Source organism: Zootermopsis nevadensis, unplaced genomic scaffold (genome assembly GCF_977971745.1).
Source record: "Zootermopsis nevadensis isolate Lab colony 2312 unplaced genomic scaffold, Znev_1.0 Znev_ptg000002l, whole genome shotgun sequence".
NCBI classification, from domain to species: domain Eukaryota; kingdom Metazoa; phylum Arthropoda; class Insecta; order Blattodea; family Termopsidae; genus Zootermopsis; species Zootermopsis nevadensis.
In genome coordinates this window covers 17,103,952-17,123,492 of record NW_028259134.1, presented here as the reverse complement: position 1 = coordinate 17,123,492, position 19,541 = coordinate 17,103,952, and the positions used below count along the sequence as shown (strand labels likewise).

The 19,541-nt window shown below is 36.8% G+C and overlaps 3 protein-coding genes across 3 annotated transcripts; all 3 read right to left on the bottom strand.

Annotated features, from left to right (window-relative positions):
* Window positions 1–2,864: 2,864 nt before the first annotated feature.
* On the bottom strand, window positions 2,865–7,894 carry LOC110831831 (uncharacterized). Its single transcript, XM_022068255.2, has 3 exons — window positions 7,780–7,894; window positions 6,019–6,709; window positions 2,865–4,815 (listed from the first exon to the last, which is right to left on the bottom strand). Exons 1-3 carry the CDS (start codon window positions 7,825–7,827, stop codon window positions 4,436–4,438), a joined length of 1,119 nt encoding a protein of 372 aa, XP_021923947.2. The 5' UTR covers window positions 7,828–7,894; the 3' UTR covers window positions 2,865–4,435.
* A 2,204-nt stretch (window positions 7,895–10,098) lies between these two features.
* LOC110831839 (uncharacterized) lies at window positions 10,099–12,882 on the bottom strand. Its single transcript, XM_022068264.2, has 3 exons — window positions 12,749–12,882; window positions 11,472–11,769; window positions 10,099–10,572 (listed from the first exon to the last, which is right to left on the bottom strand). Exons 1-3 carry the CDS (start codon window positions 12,794–12,796, stop codon window positions 10,214–10,216), a joined length of 705 nt encoding a protein of 234 aa, XP_021923956.2. The 5' UTR covers window positions 12,797–12,882; the 3' UTR covers window positions 10,099–10,213.
* Window positions 12,883–16,244: 3,362 nt separating this feature from the next.
* LOC110831835 (uncharacterized) lies at window positions 16,245–19,394 on the bottom strand. The gene is made up of 3 exons (XM_022068259.2): window positions 19,265–19,394; window positions 18,421–18,772; window positions 16,245–17,209 (listed from the first exon to the last, which is right to left on the bottom strand). Exons 1-3 carry the CDS (start codon window positions 19,310–19,312, stop codon window positions 16,836–16,838), a joined length of 774 nt encoding a protein of 257 aa, XP_021923951.1. The 5' UTR covers window positions 19,313–19,394; the 3' UTR covers window positions 16,245–16,835.
* Between the last annotated feature and the right edge of the window lie 147 nt (window positions 19,395–19,541).

The following is a 19,541-nucleotide window of genomic DNA, read 5'->3' as shown; positions in this document are numbered from 1 at the left end:
TTGTGACATTTCTTGCTGCTCTTGTAACTTTCATATATTTTGTTTTCGATTCATTTATTTTTAGCCCCCTTAATTCTGTTTCTTCTATCAATTTTAATACTGTTTCTTCCAGTGCAGCTTTATTCCTGCTAATAATAGCTAGATCATCTGCATATGCACTCACGTGTATTGATTTGATGCCTATATGTCCTGAGATCTCAAGTTTCCGAATAGATGCTTCCAGCGTCAGGTTAAAGAGCATTGTCGAGAGAGCATCTCCTTGTCTAACTCCCATATTGACATTAAATGGTTTAGTTAGCTCACCATCTACTCTTACTACAGCCTTGGAGTCTTTCAACGTCGCTCTGATGAGCCTGATGTATTTAGATGGTATCCCTAATAGGAGAATATCATTTAACATTTGGTCCCTATTGAGACTATCAAATGCTTGTCTGAAGTCCACATATAAATGATTTAAGTCAATGTTATATTCATAGGCTTTCTCTTGAATCTGCCTCAATACAAATATCTGGTCTATCGTTGATCTATCTGCTCTAAAGCCACACTGATACTCTCCTAACATCTCTTCTACATATACAACCAATCTATTATATAGAGTACTTGACAAGATTTTATATATTACATTCAGAAGTGTAATTCCTCTATAATTGGTACACTCCATTTTATCTCCTTTTTTATGTATAGGTTGTATTACTCCTAGGGTCCATTCCTCTGGAATCTTTTCTTCTTTCCAGATCAACAATATCAGATAATGTATTCTCTCCCATAACTTGACTCCCCCCTTTTTTAGTAGTTCAGCAGTAATCCCATCACTTCCAGGTGCTTTACCATTTTTCAGACATTTGATTACTTTTTGCACTTCTTCAAACGTAGGATCTTCAATGTAATTATCCACAGTATAATATGTTGGCTGCCCTGTCTCAATTATATTTCCGTTCAGGATACCACTAAAATACTCTTTCCATCTATTAACAATATCACGGTTCTCTGTCAATAGATTTCCTTGACTATCTTTACATGCTACAGCTTTCGGTCTGTATTCTTGTGTTACTTCTTTAAGCTCCTTGTGAAATTTTCTACTTTCATTTCTACGATGGTGTTCTATCATACTGTCGATCTTTCTTCCTAACATTTCTCTTTTCTTCTTTCTACATATTCTGGTGGCCAATATCCGTTTTTCATTATAAAGATTTCTATTAGCTCTCGTATTTCGCTGTAAACATTTCATTCTAGCTTGCTTCTTCTGTTCCACGACCGATCTACATTCATCATCATACCAATCTTTATTTCTTGATCTTCTTGTCTCTCCAACAGTTACATGTGCTGTATTTAAAATGGCATTCTTTATGCAGTTCCATTCATCTTCAATATCAGGCCCTTTTTCTATATTTTGTAATTCTAAGTTTAAATTACATTGATACTCCTGTACTGTACCCCTATCTTCTAATTTGTCTACATTCCACCTTTTAATTCTTTCCATTTTCCCTTTCATAACCATACATATTTTTTGCTTCATTCTAAACCCAACTAAATAATGGTCCGAGTCAGAATTTGCCCCTCGGAATGTGCGCACATTTTCTACATCTGTCGCCCATCTCCTAGATACCAATATATGATCTATTTGATTAAAATTATTTGTTCCAGGAATTTTCCAAGTACCCTTATGAATATCTTTCCTTGGGAAGTATGTGCTCATGACCCTTAAATTATTTGCAGCTGCAAATTGTGCTACCCTTAGGCCATTATTATTAGTTTCTTCATGTAGACTATTCCTTCCAAATAGTTTGACATAGACTTCTTCTTTCCCAAGCTTTGCATTATAATCACCAAGTACTATTATCATGTCATGTTTCGAAATTTTATCACATACAGACTGCAATTCATCATAGAAACCATCTACTGCCACCTCTTCTGTCCCCTCGGTTGGTGCATAGACATTAACAAGTGTTATATTATGGAGTTTCCCTTTTACTCTAAGTGTACATATTCTTTCACTTACTGGTGTAAAGGCCAGCACAGCCTTACGCATTTGCCTGGTAACAATAAATCCTACTCCACATTCTCCTTGCCTATCGTCTTTCCCAGAATAATATATGGAGAAGTTTGCCTTATTTATTACTCCCTTATTTTTCCATCTAATTTCTTGTATAGCGACAATTTCCATTCTATATTTTATAATTTCATCAGCTATACCATTCATCGCTCCTACTTGTAGCAGAGTGCGCACATTCCATGTTCCAATATGTAGTACCAAATTCTTATCCTTGTTCCTAGCTAATGTTCGTCTTCGTGAGGACAGTCCGGCTTCATTCATCAAATTATTCTCAACTTTATTCTTTTTTACGATGCAAGGTTGTTAGCCTTGCGACCAACCCCCAACCTGGAGGACCAGGGTACCCGTCTTAGTCTGACCTCTCCCCCTCGACCAATCTGGCTAGGGAGGCCCTACCAGTAGCAATGCTACCGCCAGCATAGCTCTTGGGGTCACTGAGGTACTCAAGCCCCACCACCACGACAAGGTGCAGGTACCATTAAGTGGGGAAACAAATGACTAATACAGAATTTAATTCAACATTCTAGGTTACAGATTTTTATCAGCTAACGGACCAAATAAAAATATTTTGCGTGGTCGCCATGTCGTTTTATTCCATTTCCGTATAAAACGTTTCTTAAAAAAATTCAGGCTATTGAATTTGAAAACCTGGAAGCTTATCCAGGGGAAACAAAATATTTTAATGGCTTCAGGACGACGTTCTTGTAAAGAAGAAAGAAAAAAATCGTATAAATTATAAGTAGGAAATAAACACATAAGTACAAATATAAATACTCGTTTTTAAACATGAAAATAGAATATTATAATAATATAATCTTTTTATGCTTTTAGGGGAAGCATACTTTATTTGTGGAATGTGCAAATCTGAAGACAGTGTAAAATGGAAACTTATAAGAAACAAGAAGTAATAACTTATATATTTATAATTTGCTCTCAGCACAATCAATTTAATTAGTCATGAAAATTAAATACTACATCAGTATGTATCCTTAATCTAATGATTTTGTGCGTACGTCTGCTTCAACATTCAGTCACGATATTTTTTGTCCACATAGTATGTTTTACATTTGGTTGTAAGAGCAGACATAATTTATTTATGAAACGGAGATACCCTGTGTTTTCTTGCAGGTACTAAGAAACATTTTAAATATTACTTGCATGATCTTCATGCTTAAGACTTACAGATCTGAAATTCTGTCAAGTCTAATTAATCTTTCAACATTTCTTTCTTTCCTAATTTTGAATACAAATCACTTCAAGCTGTAAAACTTCTCCACGCGAACCCGAATATATGGACAGCATAAGTACATGAAACCCTCAGGGTAGATAGCAGCTAAAGAGATTGCTAAGTGCAGGAAGAGATTTGAAAGCCATGCACGTGACAGAATGGATGGAGACACGTGGACGAAGATAGCCTGGGATCACAGACTGGAAAAAAGAATTAGAGGAAGACCGAGACGAATGTGAAGAGCAATTTGAGGCTGGTACAGGAAGTTAGTTGCTAATACCCGAAGACGAGACGAGACTTGACATTTATGGACACAAACCTGTTTATGTGACTGAAGTGTCGTTTAGTCCATAATATGCTTTCTACGAAATAAAACTCATAATTCTTATTTCAGACCACACTTTAATGTCAGCATAACCTTTTCATTGCAGTATTTTCAGACACTCCTGACCAAAACGTTTAACGCTTTTTGCACCACGAAAGAGAATTCTCGCTCAGTAATACCAACTTCTACTCCAAATAACTTTAATATTTAGTACTGTCAATTAAAAGACACTTTCCCTACTTTGCCTTTTCGAATTCAAACTCCTGATTCTTTTAATCAAGGTAATTTCGATATGTTTATGAACAAAACCTATTTGATTGGTCATTGTAAGATTTAAACTGATATATTATTATTCTATGCTTCTGCAGTTTCTGTTTCGTCGGGGAAATGCCTGATGTAATTTAAAATAACGACATCACAGTGCAGGATAAATGTTGTCAGTCACTCAAGAATATTCTTAAATTTAAGTAACTCGTCGCTGTGCTCACTTGAACTGACATCAGAGCCTATCCTGAACTAGCTGAATCTCGACCTCAGTTTAAATCCTGTCTTTTCAAATACATTTTTGAAAAATATGGCACTAAAATTCAGTCTTCACATCGCATATGTGCTAATGAGCTCATTTGATACTGTGCAAATGAACGTAATTTGGACTGAAAAGGAGAGAAAACACAACACCTGGGGAACTAGTGTACTTGATATTGGCAATAAATGGGTTAGTATTATTAAAACAGACTGTGCCTCAAGAGGTTTTGAGAATATAAGATAAAGTGAAGACAAATCATACTTTCATTAAATTCATATATACGAGAAACTAGAGGTAAGGAAATCATTGTGTTGTTGGAGTTGAGTCGACCCCAGACGTCTTTCCGTTGATACACTCGATGGTCTGTTGTGCTATGTCCGATCCTTGGGACTGGGCGGACTGCTCAAGAGACGCGATAAAGCTGGCCAGATCGGGCAACACATCGTCCTTGAAAGACTGCAGAATTGGAGTTTTATCGAGTACTCCGTTACTGAAGTCGAGTATTTGTGAAACTATAGAGTCACTCAGGTTTGCGATGCATTTAAATGACAAAACGCATGAAGAGGTGTTCTGAGTCGTCTGTTTCAAGAGATCCTCTATCTTCTTACCGATATCTTTAATGTAGTCGTATGCAGACACAAGATTCTGATACTCGTCTCCTACTTTGGTTTGGATCTGACTCACTGCAAACAAAAAAACGTATTTAAGTTTTGGGTGCAATTGTCAAGGATAGTGCGCAATTTATTTCTAAATTAGGGATTTGTTGTGAGCTATTTCAATTAATTCACAAAACAAAGGCGTAACTTAGAGAACTGTTGGTTAGACTTTGTGTCCCAGACTCGAGGTTACTCAACCAATTTAGTAACATCAAGAATTTATTCAAGTAATGGAATTCTTTCTGGTTTTATGTTTGTCTGTTGTAGTTATTACATATGTCAGTTTATTCACGAAGATGTTAAAATAAATTAAAGTGTGTTTCATAGAACCAGCATTTTGTGTGAAACTCAAGCTGAACTTCAAAATGACTCATTGCAAACTATTGATACTAGATGTGGATTGTAAAACTCGTTGAGGTACATACCTCGTTATTTACAGTATTTTTCAATGTGGTCAGTGTTTAAAAAATAAGGGAATAAAGTAATTTATGATAAACATACTTGTATTTTATTAAGGAAGAATTTCAAAAGTAGTGGGAGGAAATTTTATTGTACATATTTAAACGAAGGACGGTTAAAATGTCTGTTTCTTATTGTGGATTTTCACTGTTATCAACTACATACAAAAATCTTTTCTAACATTCCTCCGTATGCTTTCTACCTTACAGTTTAGAAATTTTTGTTTTCTTGTTTGTTGCCTAAAACCACAAATATTAAATTAAAATACAAAAGTTTAATCTTATTTGTTGTTTTGTATGGATATGTTGCGTCATGAAAGAAGTTAAATTGAGAGTGTCTGAGAAGAAGGTGCTGAGAATAATATTTGAATATGAGAGAGATTGGCTGGTGAGTAGAAAAATTTTCATAATTAAGAGCTCCAAAATTTGTATGTAATCTTTGCTGAAGAATTATATTAGAATGTTCATATCACGGAGAATGAGGTGGGCGGGGCATGTTGAACGCGTGAGTAGACGAGAAATTTATGATAATTTTGGTTCGAAAGTCTGAAGGAAAGAGACCACTCAAAGGACCCTATTCTGACTTGTCAGATATGAAATGTGTCGTATAAAAACTGAATTTTCTCAAAAAAAGTTTTAGGCCGTGAGGTCGCAGCTAATAAATGAGATACAGGAACGAAATTTGAAATATAGCTGTGACGTTATAAAAGGCTTGAGCTTAATCCCCAGAGATCAGAATAACAATAAAATGATTCAGTGTGCAATTACTCGCCTGTTAGTTTGACGAGGTTACTTATAGCGTCTTCTTGAGCTTCGAAGCAACTGGAGGCTGCAGATGCAATTTCAGAGTCGGTAAGATTCGCTTGGACAAAGTCATTCACAATGCTCTTTAATTTTCCCGAAATGTCGGATATGCCATCAAAGGAACTGATAAATGTATCGAGCAGTTCTTTGGCATCGTCTTCAAATTCGCTGACTTTCTGTTTAAACGCGGTGACTAATGCTGCCGGTCCACCCAGAAGAATGCTGATAATGCCGTCTTCACTTACGGAGAGAGATAAATCACGTTTTGTGGTTCTGTTTTGTGGGTGGATTTGAAGACTATCTTTGATTTCCTGGAGTTTTTGTTGGACTTCAGTTTTGAGTTCATCAAATTTTTGTTTATCGTCTCTTATCTTTTCTAGTAATTCAGAATATTCTTCTTGTGGTACTCCAAATATGAGTGTTTCTCGATAATCTTGCTGAGTGACAATGTCTTTTATCTGATCATCGAATTTCTGTTTATCGTCCTGTAACTTGTTAAGAAATTCTGAACTTTGCTCTTGCAGTTTTGTCAAGTTAACAACAAGTTCCTTTACTTTATCTTTGAATTCCTGTTTATCATCCTGCAACTTGCCAAGAATGTTATAATTTCCCTCTTCGGGCAAAGAACTTCGCTTGAGTAGTGTGTCCGCATTTAATCCCTGAAATCACCAATGCATGTATTACAAGTAACAAGTAACAGCAGTTTATTTAAACCTGAAAGGCCGATGGGTTATTTTGGATTATCATCTGCAGTGCTACCGTAAATTTTATTTTTATATGCAAAGCTAACACCTTATAAAAATCATGAAAGCCGAGCAGTATGTTTCCAGAATTGTCCTGGATATGCATGGTTATTTAGCATTTATATTTTGTTTACCATCTTCTGAGTAACAGACTGCAATATATTTCTCCATTATCTATGGCCATCAATGTCATTTCAGTGGTTTAGTGACTAATTAAATTATAATCAAGAGCTGAGTGTTAACTACGGAGAAATGCGAATTTTTTTTAGTTTTGCATTTTGTACATTTCTTAAAAGTTACATATTTTTCCAAAATATGAAGCGTAATTTCTGTATTCCGTATTCAGTGGCGTTAATCTCATTTCTACTACACACGTTCGCTCGTCCGTCATGTTGTTGTTACTGATTATAATAAATACGAGACTGGCAAAACGTTGGTACTAAATTTCTTGAAACTCAATCATTACATAACTTGAGAAGAAGCGTAATGTAATTATCAACTTCATTATTCGAACAGAAACTAATAATACCGGTGCAGGAATGGCAGAATTAGCTTTGATTCTAATTTATTGCAGTTTGTACGAATACACGAATGTTTTATGTTTCGTTAAATATTTCTATATTACATCCAAAGTATTAAAAACAAAAGTAATTTTAATGAGAACTATATCTTGTATCGTTTTATAAGATAAAACCTTTTCTAAAATAACATTTATAAAGTTTGATTTGATTTTATGGTTTACATTAGACTCGTTCAAAACAAAAACAGACTTAAACAGCGCCATTTTGTGTAGATTTTATCTAATTTCTGTTAATGGTCTCGGATATAAGCACTTGGATAGGCAGATATAAAAAGAACAAATACAGACGAGGCTATATGATTTCTTAAACAAACTTCATACCTAAGTGATAACCCTGTCTAGACTACAATGTAATGTAGCTGAGTTTCGTGTCAAGACTTATGATTCGGAAAAAAACAGGACTCACCTGCACAAAGCAGAATATCACAAGTGCCAACACAGCTTTTGTCTTCATGCTAGCGTCCGTCTTCTTCAAATTCAGAGAGAAAATGCAATAAAACTTTTGCTTCTGTTCGCTGAGTTATATATGTACATCTAATCATTAACATACGCGGTGTGACGTACAAACAGACCAACTGTGCAAACACAAGAACTGTGTTTCATAATTCGTCAAATCGAGAAAAAAAACATCCAATTTGCCCCCATATTAATAAGCAATTTAGAAAACAATTAATTTTCAGTGTTCGCTACGTTTCTGAAGCAGATCTTAATTTGTCTGCCACCCCGTTTACCCACGAAATTCACATGAATAAAAAGAAAGAAATATATAAAATAAAAAGTCACAGATTATGAAATAAATTAATGAAATAAATTGTTAAAATCCAGAATTCGAGTTCAATAAACACCTCCTAATTTTTACAACAAATATTTTTACGTCATCTAAGTATTCTCAACGATAAATACGTAGTAACATTTTTATTAACCTATGTGATGATATAAACCCAGACAAATTATGATGTGTAAATGTAAAAATAAAAATTATTGCAAGCCAATCCCGTGTTTGACGAACAAGTTTCCTTGTTATTCTCTGTGTTAAACAGATAAAACCCGACCTTCCAGCAGTTCAGCAAACAAGCCACTATAGTAGCAATATTGTTCTGATTAGCACGCAATATTTTCGTGTGCTCTAATTTAATGTCATTCAGACATGTGTACTGTGTCGTTTTGAGAACGTAAGTTATTGATACATCACAAGGACACAACTGTTTGATAACATTATGGGAACCCACGTTTGTTTTCGAATGAAGTTACGTGCTCTTATAATTCTAATTCAACTTTTAGTTTTATCTCACTAAACATCCGAATATTATGAAACAGACTCACAACCTGACTTAATAAAAAACTATTACATATATACGAAACATTTATAGCACCTAAATTTAAATCAGATGATTTTATATTTATATAAAAATTCTATCAAATATTATAATTATACAAGTCAGCGATATTTATTTGTTCAAAATATCACTTAATATCAAATTATATTCACTTCATGGTTGACAGATATAGGTAGTAGGCTGAGTCAAAACATTTAGAAGTTTAGAAAACTGATTTGCAAAGCAATATTTTATACAAATCCTGTAAAGAGATATTTATTACTTATCAATATTAAAATTTTCACACGATAATTGAATAGATTAAGCATGCCAGTCTATTTAAAATAGAAGAAATAACAGAGGTTAGGTTATCAGTAATGCACTGAGTCATACTAAATTCGAGTCTCGGCTCTAAAATAAGCTATTCTTATTTGTTTAGTTTTACTCAGCCCTGCCCAAGAGATAGTCTTTTAAAATTGGCCTCAATGGTTCCTTCAAATTCCCTTACTGCTCACGGTTTATGACACCTAAAACTTAGTAGGATTTGAAGTTCTCATGGCGGCGCGTATGAAGATGGCTGTGTTCAGGATTGTAGCGTCGTGTAGTTTGGTACAAGTTTACTTTTACCAGAAGCTAACTTTAAACTAAACAAACGGACCTCAAAAATAACACAAAATATATTTAAAAAAATTACGGGATAAGATAAAATAATGGGGTTGTAATGTTTTAATGGGGTCCGCAGTGGCAGCGCGGTCTGAGGCCTTATGCCGCTTGGTCGCTGGGACCGTGGGTTCGAATCCCACTCAAGCCATGGATGTTTGTCAGCGTTTTTCTGTGTTGTGCTATCCTGTGTATAGATAGAGGCCTTGCGAAGGGCCGATCCCTCGTCCAAGGATTCCTACGGATCAAGCCAACAAAAAAGTTGGGACCAGCAGTGCTCAGGCACTTGAAGAACGGGTCGTTCCCAGTATCCCCAGTATAGTGTTTTAATATGAAAAATCTGAGTAGTGGGACAACATGGGTGAAAGCAGAATCTGGAAATAAAGAGACATTAGGAGGATCAAGAAGGGAAGATATCCTCTGTGATATGGAAAGGACAGTTCTAAACATGTGTCCGAAAATGTGAAGAACTTTAATAAAAGAAATTCTTTGTTAAAAGTGGTTCAGTACAATAACAATTTGATAAAGGTTATATTTATATAGGTGATTTTGGAACTACCTATTTAAAATAAGGTGTAAATGTAAGAATACTATTGATAAGATAATCATAAATCGATTATATAAGACATTGCTATTATGTGTTGAATAGTAAGAGTAGGGTTATTAAATACGGGTGTAAAGGAGCTGTGGATAACAAGAAACTGGTGTTATACGATCACAGGTCTTCGTTTAAGAGAATACAAATTAAACATGTGTTATTATTGTTATTATTATGCAGCTTTTACATTTCTTTTTATACTAGCGAAGTTTTTAGATTCTGCAATTTAGGAATCTTGTTATTTCGTTCGCTTTCACAGCGATGATTCAAGCGGCAGTGGGCTGACTTGTAGCACAAGTTTGAATTGTCGCCAAGACGGATGCAAATTTCGTCGCTGCACTGGATAATCCGTCAGCGGCGCATTGCGCAAGCAATGCTGGCACTGGTGTTAACTGCGCGCCAAATGTCGCGGCGTCGGATGTGATCGAAGAGAGGAGTAGCATGGCCCTCGGGAGAACGGTACCGCTGGCATTGGCCAGACAGCTTAGCGCACCAAATCCTTGACTGAAGCACTTGGTAATCTCTGTAGAAAGCTGTAGAGACTGGGAGAACAAGTTTTGTATGTCCGCATACGTCGCGTTCAATTGACTTTTTGCCGATGTCGTGCAGGTTTGAAGATTTGTTTCTGCAGGAATGAAAGTACAAGACTTCAGAGTGACAGGAACAAAATTGAACCCAGAAATTCTATGTTAGTCGTTTATCATGAAAGTTTAATCTCCTATTTTGGTAACACTGCTAAAAAGACTCTTCTCCATCACTAATGTTAAACGTAACCTCGCGTTTTTTACTCAGGAGAAATGATTTTACCTTAGCAGTGCGGGCGGAACGTATGAAACTTGGCAAAAATATAGGAAATCTTGTAAATCTGCACAATTTTTCTCTGTGCTCTCCTGTCTAATCTTTTTTTCGTCTTCTGGGCCGTTGCGCCGTGTAGTCTGGTAAAAGTTTACCGACGTTTCAGAGGTCCTTGCTACCTCCATCATGATCACTTATCGCCCTGATGATGGAGGCATAATATTTTAATCCCGAGGAGAAGAAGTTAAAGGTTGAAAAAATTACAAAATGAGGGGTCTTAATAATTTTAAGGTAGTATTTTCGACCAAATACTGTTCCAGTAACGAACTCAGGATGGCAGGGACGTTATTGTAAACGTGGGGAAGATTAAAATTTGCATAAAAATGTTAATATGAAAATCTGAAAGGAAACCACCACAGAGGTGACACGAGAATAGATGGTAGGAATAAAGTGCGTATGGACTGAATTCAGCTTTTTTGTCAGAATACAATCCTATGGCGAGCTTTTATGAATACATTCGCGTTTCGTAAAAGGTGAAATACTTGTTGACTAGCCAAGTGAGTGTGTACTTCTGAACACAAACTATGATTAACGGCGTTGGTATCCCGTCTCAAGTAGTCGACATAAAATAAATAGGCTTATGTTAATAAGCACGCAAAGAGATAGGTAAACGAAAATACACGTAGACAAGGAGAGCAAATCAACTAATTATTCCGTAACTACTCGTACCTGTTTCATTAACTACTCTTTTCGCTGTCTCAGTTTGCCCGCTGACACATGGTCCGATATTTCTCCCAATTTGCTCAGCTGAAGCCACGGTCGATTGTATCTGCTGAATTACCTCCGCAGCGCGCGTCTGTACATTGGCCACTGTGGAATTGATTATCGAGGAAACTTGTTTCTCAATTTCTTCGAACTGGGTTTTGGCCTGTCCGAAGATATCTGCAGCCTTCTGCTGCACTGAGGCAACAGTTGACTGGAGTGAGCTGAGTAAGTCGCGCTTCTGCACGTTTGCAGCTAGGGCAAACTGAAACAAAATGAATGACGACGTTTTATCAATTGAACAGGTTATAGCGAGAACCCAGCTTACCTACTACGAAGATTATCCTCCAGTCGTAAAGCGACCGATACGTGAAGTTGATGGCTTACCTCCCTCTGTTCTTCATCACAGCCCACACAGTGTTTGAGAGTTGGAATGAACAACTGCCCTTATTTCCTTCCAGTGAGGTACAAACGTGCTAAAATACTAAGATTGCAATCTTCTGGGTTATAACGCCGTGTAGTCTGGTAGATTTCCACCAACGTTTCAGAGGTCATACTGCCTCCGTCATCAGGGCGATGATTTATTCCAAGTAATGGGAATTAAAGTAGAAGTGTTTGCCATTATTGAGGAACATTATAATAAAAGTACTTCTTAAAAATAACACCCGTTAGATATATATTAAGATTGGTACTCCTGATTCGTAAGTCTTTCCACTAGGCACAGTAACCTGGCATGAATCAGGTACATCAGTTTATCAATCATCTAACGGGTGTTATTTTTAATAAGTAACTTTTATAATATTCTTCAATAATGGCTAACACTTGTCTTTCAATTTACATTACTTTGAGTAAGCTGTGATCAACTAGTATTTATTATTTAGTGTTCTGTCTGAGGACAGGTCCATATGAACAGGATCCTTCCATCCTTTTCTCGGACTGGGACCTGTTCATATAACGTTCTTGGCAGATGATCCAGAAGTGGTTTGCCATTGCCGTCTTCTGTGTGTGAATGGAGTGATTGTTGGGAAGTCACAGAGAAACTCCCGGAGGAAAACTCCGTGTTGCCTAGACACGGCCTTGCCCAACACAAGTTATAAATTCGGGCACCGCCGGGAATCGAACGCGAGACCCCAGGATTACAAGGCCAGCGTTCTAACCGCTAGACCACCGTGGCGGTGATCAACTAGTATATTTTTAAAAATTATAAATGAACGCTGCTTCAACCTGTTTAACCCGGTACTTACCTGCAGAGCACAAAGTATCACGACGAAGCACAATATTTTGGGCACCATCTTATCGCAGAATTTCTTCCAAGTTCTGATGTTTCTGTGCCAAGGGGCAACGAGTTATATACACGCTCTACAAGCTGAATAAACACAGACATGCGACACAGCACGTCAATGATTTCCCCTTCTGGTAACTACGCAGTCCTTGAAAAATTGAACGCACATTTTCACCTCAAGCGGATCCAGACGATTGTCCATCTTGACGAAAATAACCATTTAATTCTTCATGACCAATGGATCTCCTAATCGTACCCTTGAAAACGTCGCCATAACAGTGACCGAAATGAAAAGATTCCGCTTGTTTGTTCTTCCGAAATATGAAAACATTAAGTAACATTTGTGTAGCTTAATTTCGTCAAAACTGTGAGCCTAGCAAGAAATATAGAACATCCTCCTCACAATTAGCAAGTCCACAACTGCACGTACATAATTTTCACTAGTACAATTTTCTTTTAAGACTACTCAGATATTATATTCTCTCCGTGCTTTTATACGGCGCTGAATCGTGGACGTTGACCGAAGCTGCTTCAAAGAAGTTGGAGGCCTTCGAAATGTGGTTGTACCGACGTATTCTCAGAATTTCCTGGACTGACCGTGTAATCAATAAAAAAGTTCTCGAGAAACTCCGCAAAGACGTCAAGATTGTTAACACCATAAAAAAGAGAAAGTCGGAATATTTCGATCATATCATGAGAAATAGTGATAGATACGGGCTGCTTCAGCTGATAATTCAGGGAAAAGTATTCGGAAATAAGGGACCTGGCAGGCCAAGAATCTCCTGGCTTCAGAACCTAAAAACTTGGTTCTCGATGTCCACTGGAGGGCTGTTTCAATTAGCAGCTTGTGAAGCTCAAATTGCTATGCTGGTCGCCAATATCCGGAACGTATAGGCACTTTAAGAAGAAAGACAGTTTTCTTCTGCATTGAGCTAGCGATCATCGAGGTTTTGCGCCGTCTCAATGTTCGTAATTGTGTCCTTATTAAAATTGGTTTAAGGAAAAGTGTAGGTATGTGTTGTGAGGTTTTTACTGCGGTGAAGATGGCGATTTTCTCTTGGGCTTTGGCGTTGTGTCGACTCGTCGATAGACGTTAGCGTTGTAATCTCCAGCCTGTAAATGAAGACTAGATTTAGCTGAGACTTTGGCAACTGCCGACGAATTTGCACGGCGCCAGAAGAAGAATATCACCAAATGTAGATACGTCTATTACCTCTTTCCACATAAATGCCACATTCCAGTTCCAGTGGTTTCTCCGTTTACCAAATGGTAAGTATAGATTTCGCACGACTGCCATCTTGCTATTTTATATTATATTAGAGAATTGCTGCAAGTTTAATATTTGCATTATGTGTTATTAAACGAAATCTCGAATGTGTTAAGTGGCACTAGCGCCCTTTCCACCTCAGGAAATTTTACGACCGCCATGTTGGTATTAGATATAATGGGAATTAAGAAACACAAATGTTTTAAATATATATTGGAGTTTTTTTACGTGTAATTAGGAAATATCATTTTATTTGAAAATGTAGCGGAATAAAGAAGGCTGCAGCGTGTACAATCTTATGTTTCTAGTATCGAGGTTGTAAATATATGAAGTGTGTTGCTTAGTATCCCGTGATCGTGAGATATTTGGACACGGGAAATTCTGCATTTACTGCACTTTAGAACAAATTTCGTTTTCATTATCAATCGGGATCAGATCTTATGGCCATCGGTAATAAAGTCTAACTTGTCAAGTCCAGAAATAATGTGTGATACATTTATCTTACTACCTAAATATCGTATTAATGGCACGCGATTAGTAAAGTCTCAACTGAAGATTGTTTGATGAAAATAATAAATGTTGTTTATGAAAATATTTATATAAAACTAATAGGTTAAGAGAATTCCCCCCTTAATAGTTATGGCTGTGTATGTTATATGAAAGTTATTGCAATTGTTGTCACGATAAAACTGCTGAAGGATTTTCGGCTTTGTGACTGCAAATATTCTTATTGACTCACGGTGTTCTTCAGTGTGTGTATTGTTCTTGACGGTTTGTATTGTTCAGTGGATTTAGAGGTTCAAATAGAAATTGACAGACATTAATTTATAGTGAAAAGCATCACTTGTAATGGAAGTTGCTTATTTAGAAGCTTGGCCTTACTTCTGGAAGACTATTAGACACCACACCTCAGTGAAAGCTACGGAGAAAGTGTATATGTTGGTAAAGATCAAGGATGAGGATGGAACTAGTACGTTACTCAAAAGTTGGCATGTACCTACCAGCCCACACAGCATTACATAAAAAATCGACATCGACATCTTCACCGCCGTCAGAACCCTAAATATCACAAGTCTGTAATAACTGGAACGACTAGTATTAGTTTGTGAGGAGACAGAGCGTAAGATCAAGAAGTCTATCGATAGTAATTACACGTACAAAGCTGACACGTGAAGTTCCAGAAAATGTGATGTGCGTAGGCTATAGAAAGTTGGCTGTGTGAATCTTCTACATAATTTAGTTTAAAGTATACTGATGTAATCAGCCTTAACATGATCCTAAAATTATATCTAGAACAGTTAGTGAGAGAATTTTTCAGTAATTTACAGAAGAGAGAGAACTAGAAATGGCCATTGTAATGGTATTTTTTTCGGAAACTAGAGAATTTGGTGTTTGTTCATAAAACAATGTTGAAAGTAATTATTTGAGGAGAAGTAAAAGCTGAGCAGAAACTTAAGGATGGAAGGAATGGAAATTAAGATAAACGGAGAAGTAGGAAGAGAATTGGTTAAAGAATCAGAGATACATAATGGCGAACATAAGGTTGGAAGAGAGCGTACTAGTTTCAAATAAAGAGTGAAACGTGCGAAGAAAAATAGCGAGGACCGGTAGAGGAGAGAGAGAGTAGACTAGAGAAACAAAGATAAAACTGGGCATGAAAGGTGTCACAAAATGATATGAAAGATAAACTGCCATGTTTATCACAATTACCGTTTCATAAAACTTTATTTTCATTTCGATTTTCTCGCAGGCTTACATTGGAAAGTTCCCACTTTAACACTTTTAAAATAAATAGCGCGTGTTGGAGGATTCGACTACTTTTGAATATGGTAGTCTCTTTAACTGTATATCGTGCATGCTTGTTTATTGTAAATATCTGTATTAACTGATGGTTACTAATCAGATTTTAATTATACAACATGCAACCACGAAACAACTTGAAACTTTCAAGCTCAGCCAATCAAAAATATCTTTGATGCCTGTTTTTAGTTGCACTTCAAAAAGCGCGCCTCGGGGCACGGGAGAAGGTATCCATAAAATATGTTACTTAAGTCAGATACTTGACACTAGTGTCACGGCCTTCTTCCAAATTATAAATGAAAGTTTTGCTTTTCCAAGCTTAGTGGTGTGGGGACAGAGACAACCTAAAGTTGGGTGGAGTCAGAATTACCTGAAGAGTAAATTACATAAAAATATATGAATGTATTTATTAGTGTTGTTTATCACATTATCATCATAATATTATTTATCATCCTTCTTCCTATCGCTGTTCGTCTTCATGTCTATCGCCTCCATTGTGCATTTTATTCCTATAGCAAAAGTGAATACAAATATATTTCTAACTGAGGCAGCCATACTACTGAAATGTCAGAATGAAATAATGTGGCAAGAGCCAAACAATTTTGTGGCTTGGCAAATATAATTTAATAATCTGAAAGTTTAACCCTTTCTATTATTCCACCTATCGTGCACAAAAAGTAGTTTAAATTTTCTGATTAAAAAATGCAGTACATAAAATGTATTAAACCACTTACACTATTTTATTTCGTATAGGATTATATAAAATACCTTTACATAATTAAAAGAAATTGTAAATAAATATCTGAAAATAGTCACAAAACATCCTTATATTAATACTATACTTTTCCAACAAATAACATAATTTATTTATATTTTCAAGCGGTGGCATTCCACAGCTAACCCTACGAACAGCGTAACATTCAGCAGCTTCAAAATACATCATTAAACAGTGTCATAACCTTCAGAACTTCCTCCTCCACATCTAAGAATTGCTTGCGACTTGTTTTATACACTCTCCGACGTTTGTAATGATACCTCCAACATCTGCTGTTGCTTTGAAAATTTGGTCAGCGCCACATCTCGTCAGATGCTCTGGCAGGTAGATGCCCTGGACTGTTAGCGCATAAATATCGCTTAGTTGAGAGGACAGTAGTAGCAGAAATCTAGATATTGCAGTTGAGCTAATGTTCTGTACGCAGCTCAAGATACCGATTATATCCCATGAGATACAAGAAGCGAACTGACTGGGAGTAGAGCGCGCCAGTGCTATGCCCTGGTTGTTGAGGTTTGTGATGTCACCTAGAAGCTCTATAGTGTACTGGATCTCAGTTTGGGTGCAGTCGAAAATGTTCGTTGCTGTTAAATAAACAAGAGAACAAAATACAATTAGTAACAACATTTGTAGTTTCTGTACCACAATTTAGAATGGGCACATGTCCGAGAAAATGTACTTCTTGAACTAAGTTCTGTCCGAGAAAATTTTACACTTTCAAAAGGGAACGAAGCCGTAAACTCTCGAAGGTTTGCTTGCCATTTCAGGAGACGACATGGCGAAAAAAATTTCTAATCATACGGTAATACAGTAGAATAACTTATCTTGCAGCGATCATTATAAAGAAAATTAGTTTTTATTTAGTGCGGATTATCGTGATATATGATATTTGGGATTTTGCCGACAAATTATACTTTTAGTTAAAACGGATAACAGTAACAAATAGTTTGCCTAAAACGTATGTTTGTGTTCGTCGGAGTTACTGTGTGAGGAATCTCCAGGTTGCCATGGTTACTTGGTTATCTTGATTAATGTTTGAAGACCCAGTATTGTTCACGCAACGCTTATATTTCCATAACTTATTTAATGTCCATGCTACGTATTCAAAACCGTCACTCTTTAGAATAACCATACTATTTTTACAAGTTATTATATTTGATAGCCTAATACGTCTTTTAATTTGATGTTTTTAGTCTAAATGGTAATAATATATATTGTAAATTCTTTTTAATTTATCGTATTTTTGGAAACTGGAGGTATTTTGCAGGTGTGCATAAAATTGACCAATAGAAACAGTACAAACGCTATTAACTTAAAAGAAAGAAATGCACGTGCCAACACGTGTTATTCACAGTATAACCAGGTTTGCCTTTCCTGATAAACGGCATTGCGACCTATCACTAAGACTTGTGACTTAACGTGTCTCAGACTGACTTGTCGGAATGTTGGTTAATTACTCATCATTCAATGGGGCTAACACCGAAGGCCGAATTTATACAACGAACTTCAGCGGCGAAAACCTGATGACAAGAATTACAAGTTCGTCCCTCGGTGCTTGTCCAGTCACGTGTCACCTAACTGTCACCATTTCCTTGTAAGAGCTTACTACCCCCCCCCCCCCAACCCACCCAAAACACACACACACACACACACACACAGGCATTCACCCTGAAGGTGGTAACTGTAATGTTTGCCGAAATATTGAAAGATCTTTAACACTCAACGCGGATTTTTCCCGAAAGCCGGTAACAGAGTCTATAATAATCGTTGCCATATCAACGAGACCAAGCCCTACCTGCTCGTTTGACGATGCTTTCAGCATTTCCCGTCTGTCCTGCCACACAAAGCGTGCTATTCCAACCGTATTGTAGTGAATTGTCCACTACTGAATGAATCTCATCAGTAACTGCTTTTAGTAAGCTCTCCAGAGGTCCCTTCGCTGCATTATTGACTTCAGTAGCTTGGTCACTGTGATTTTGGGCTATGGTTTGTGCCTGAGTGACCCCACCCCCAAGAGTCGATAACGTGTCGCTAATAAAACTGCTTGTAGCACTCGCCACTTGATCTACTGCTTGCTGGAGAAGAGGTCCAACGAGGGGAATGCCGTCAAGGAGACCTCGCTTCTCGATGTTAGCCGATTGGGCAAACTGAAACATTAAGCGTGAAGACATATTAGTAACAAGAAGTTAAGAAAGGCGTTAGAAGCGGATTGTAACTGTCAGTCTCCTTAGAACAATTTCAGTATCGTCTTCACCAGTTTTGCACTCAAATAAGGCTTTAACGTCTGGGGTGGTAGATGTACCAATAAAGCAATTCAGGTTGAATTAATTTGAGCCTACTAAGAAATATTTTTGGGTATCTAGATGTTATTATGTAACCAGTTCAGTAGTATTGACTTTAAAATCATCACTGACTTATTTAAACAGTTTATGACATCTAATTTGTATCAATACAGTGTGTGTGTGTCGGAACTTTGAACATTTGAAATTTAGAAAGAAGTTTTTGGAAAATATTTTCTCCAGTACGAATTCTGTGTGATAAATCATGTAATGAGAAACGTCATAATTTACTCTCAGTACATCATCTTAATAGTGGAATTCACCACTTGAAGCGATTGGTTCGATCCTGCGTTCACTTACCTGCACAGAGCAGATCGCCATTATAGCAAGGATGTATGTGGAGGCCATTTTCTAGAAACGGTCTTCAGGAGTTGAGGGACAGTGTTACTGAAAACCTATCGCAGATTTTAGCACTTTATATAAGCAGTGGGAAGGAAAATAAAAGCTGAATAAATATAGAGTCGATTGCGTCATTTAGACTGCGCAAGTAACTAATACTCCTGCTCCACACAGATCTTTGTCAATTAATGCTCCATTGCAGAAGTTGTTAGCCGCTGTATTAAAGACAATACAGGAA

Excerpts from the sequence above, each read along its gene's own strand:
- LOC110831831 (XM_022068255.2), bottom strand. The coding sequence starts at position 7,827 with ATGAAGACAAAAGCTGTGTTGGCACTTGTGATATTCTGCTTTGTGCAG. Across the intron at positions 6,710-7,779 it reads TGATATTCTGCTTTGTGCAG|GGATTAAATGCGGACACACT; the intron begins GTGAGTCCTGTT and ends TGGTGATTTCAG. Across the intron at positions 4,816-6,018 it reads TAACCTCGTCAAACTAACAG|TGAGTCAGATCCAAACCAAA; the intron begins GCGAGTAATTGC and ends TTTTGTTTGCAG.
- LOC110831839 (XM_022068264.2), bottom strand. The coding sequence starts at position 12,796 with ATGGTGCCCAAAATATTGTGCTTCGTCGTGATACTTTGTGCTCTGCAG. Across the intron at positions 11,770-12,748 it reads TGATACTTTGTGCTCTGCAG|TTTGCCCTAGCTGCAAACGT; the intron begins GTAAGTACCGGG and ends ATTTTGTTTCAG. Across the intron at positions 10,573-11,471 it reads AAGAGTAGTTAATGAAACAG|AAACAAATCTTCAAACCTGC; the intron begins GTACGAGTAGTT and ends TCATTCCTGCAG.
- LOC110831835 (XM_022068259.2), bottom strand. The coding sequence starts at position 19,312 with ATGGCCTCCACATACATCCTTGCTATAATGGCGATCTGCTCTGTGCAG. Across the intron at positions 18,773-19,264 it reads TGGCGATCTGCTCTGTGCAG|TTTGCCCAATCGGCTAACAT; the intron begins GTAAGTGAACGC and ends TTAATGTTTCAG. Across the intron at positions 17,210-18,420 it reads AAGCATCGTCAAACGAGCAG|CAACGAACATTTTCGACTGC; the intron begins GTAGGGCTTGGT and ends TTTATTTAACAG.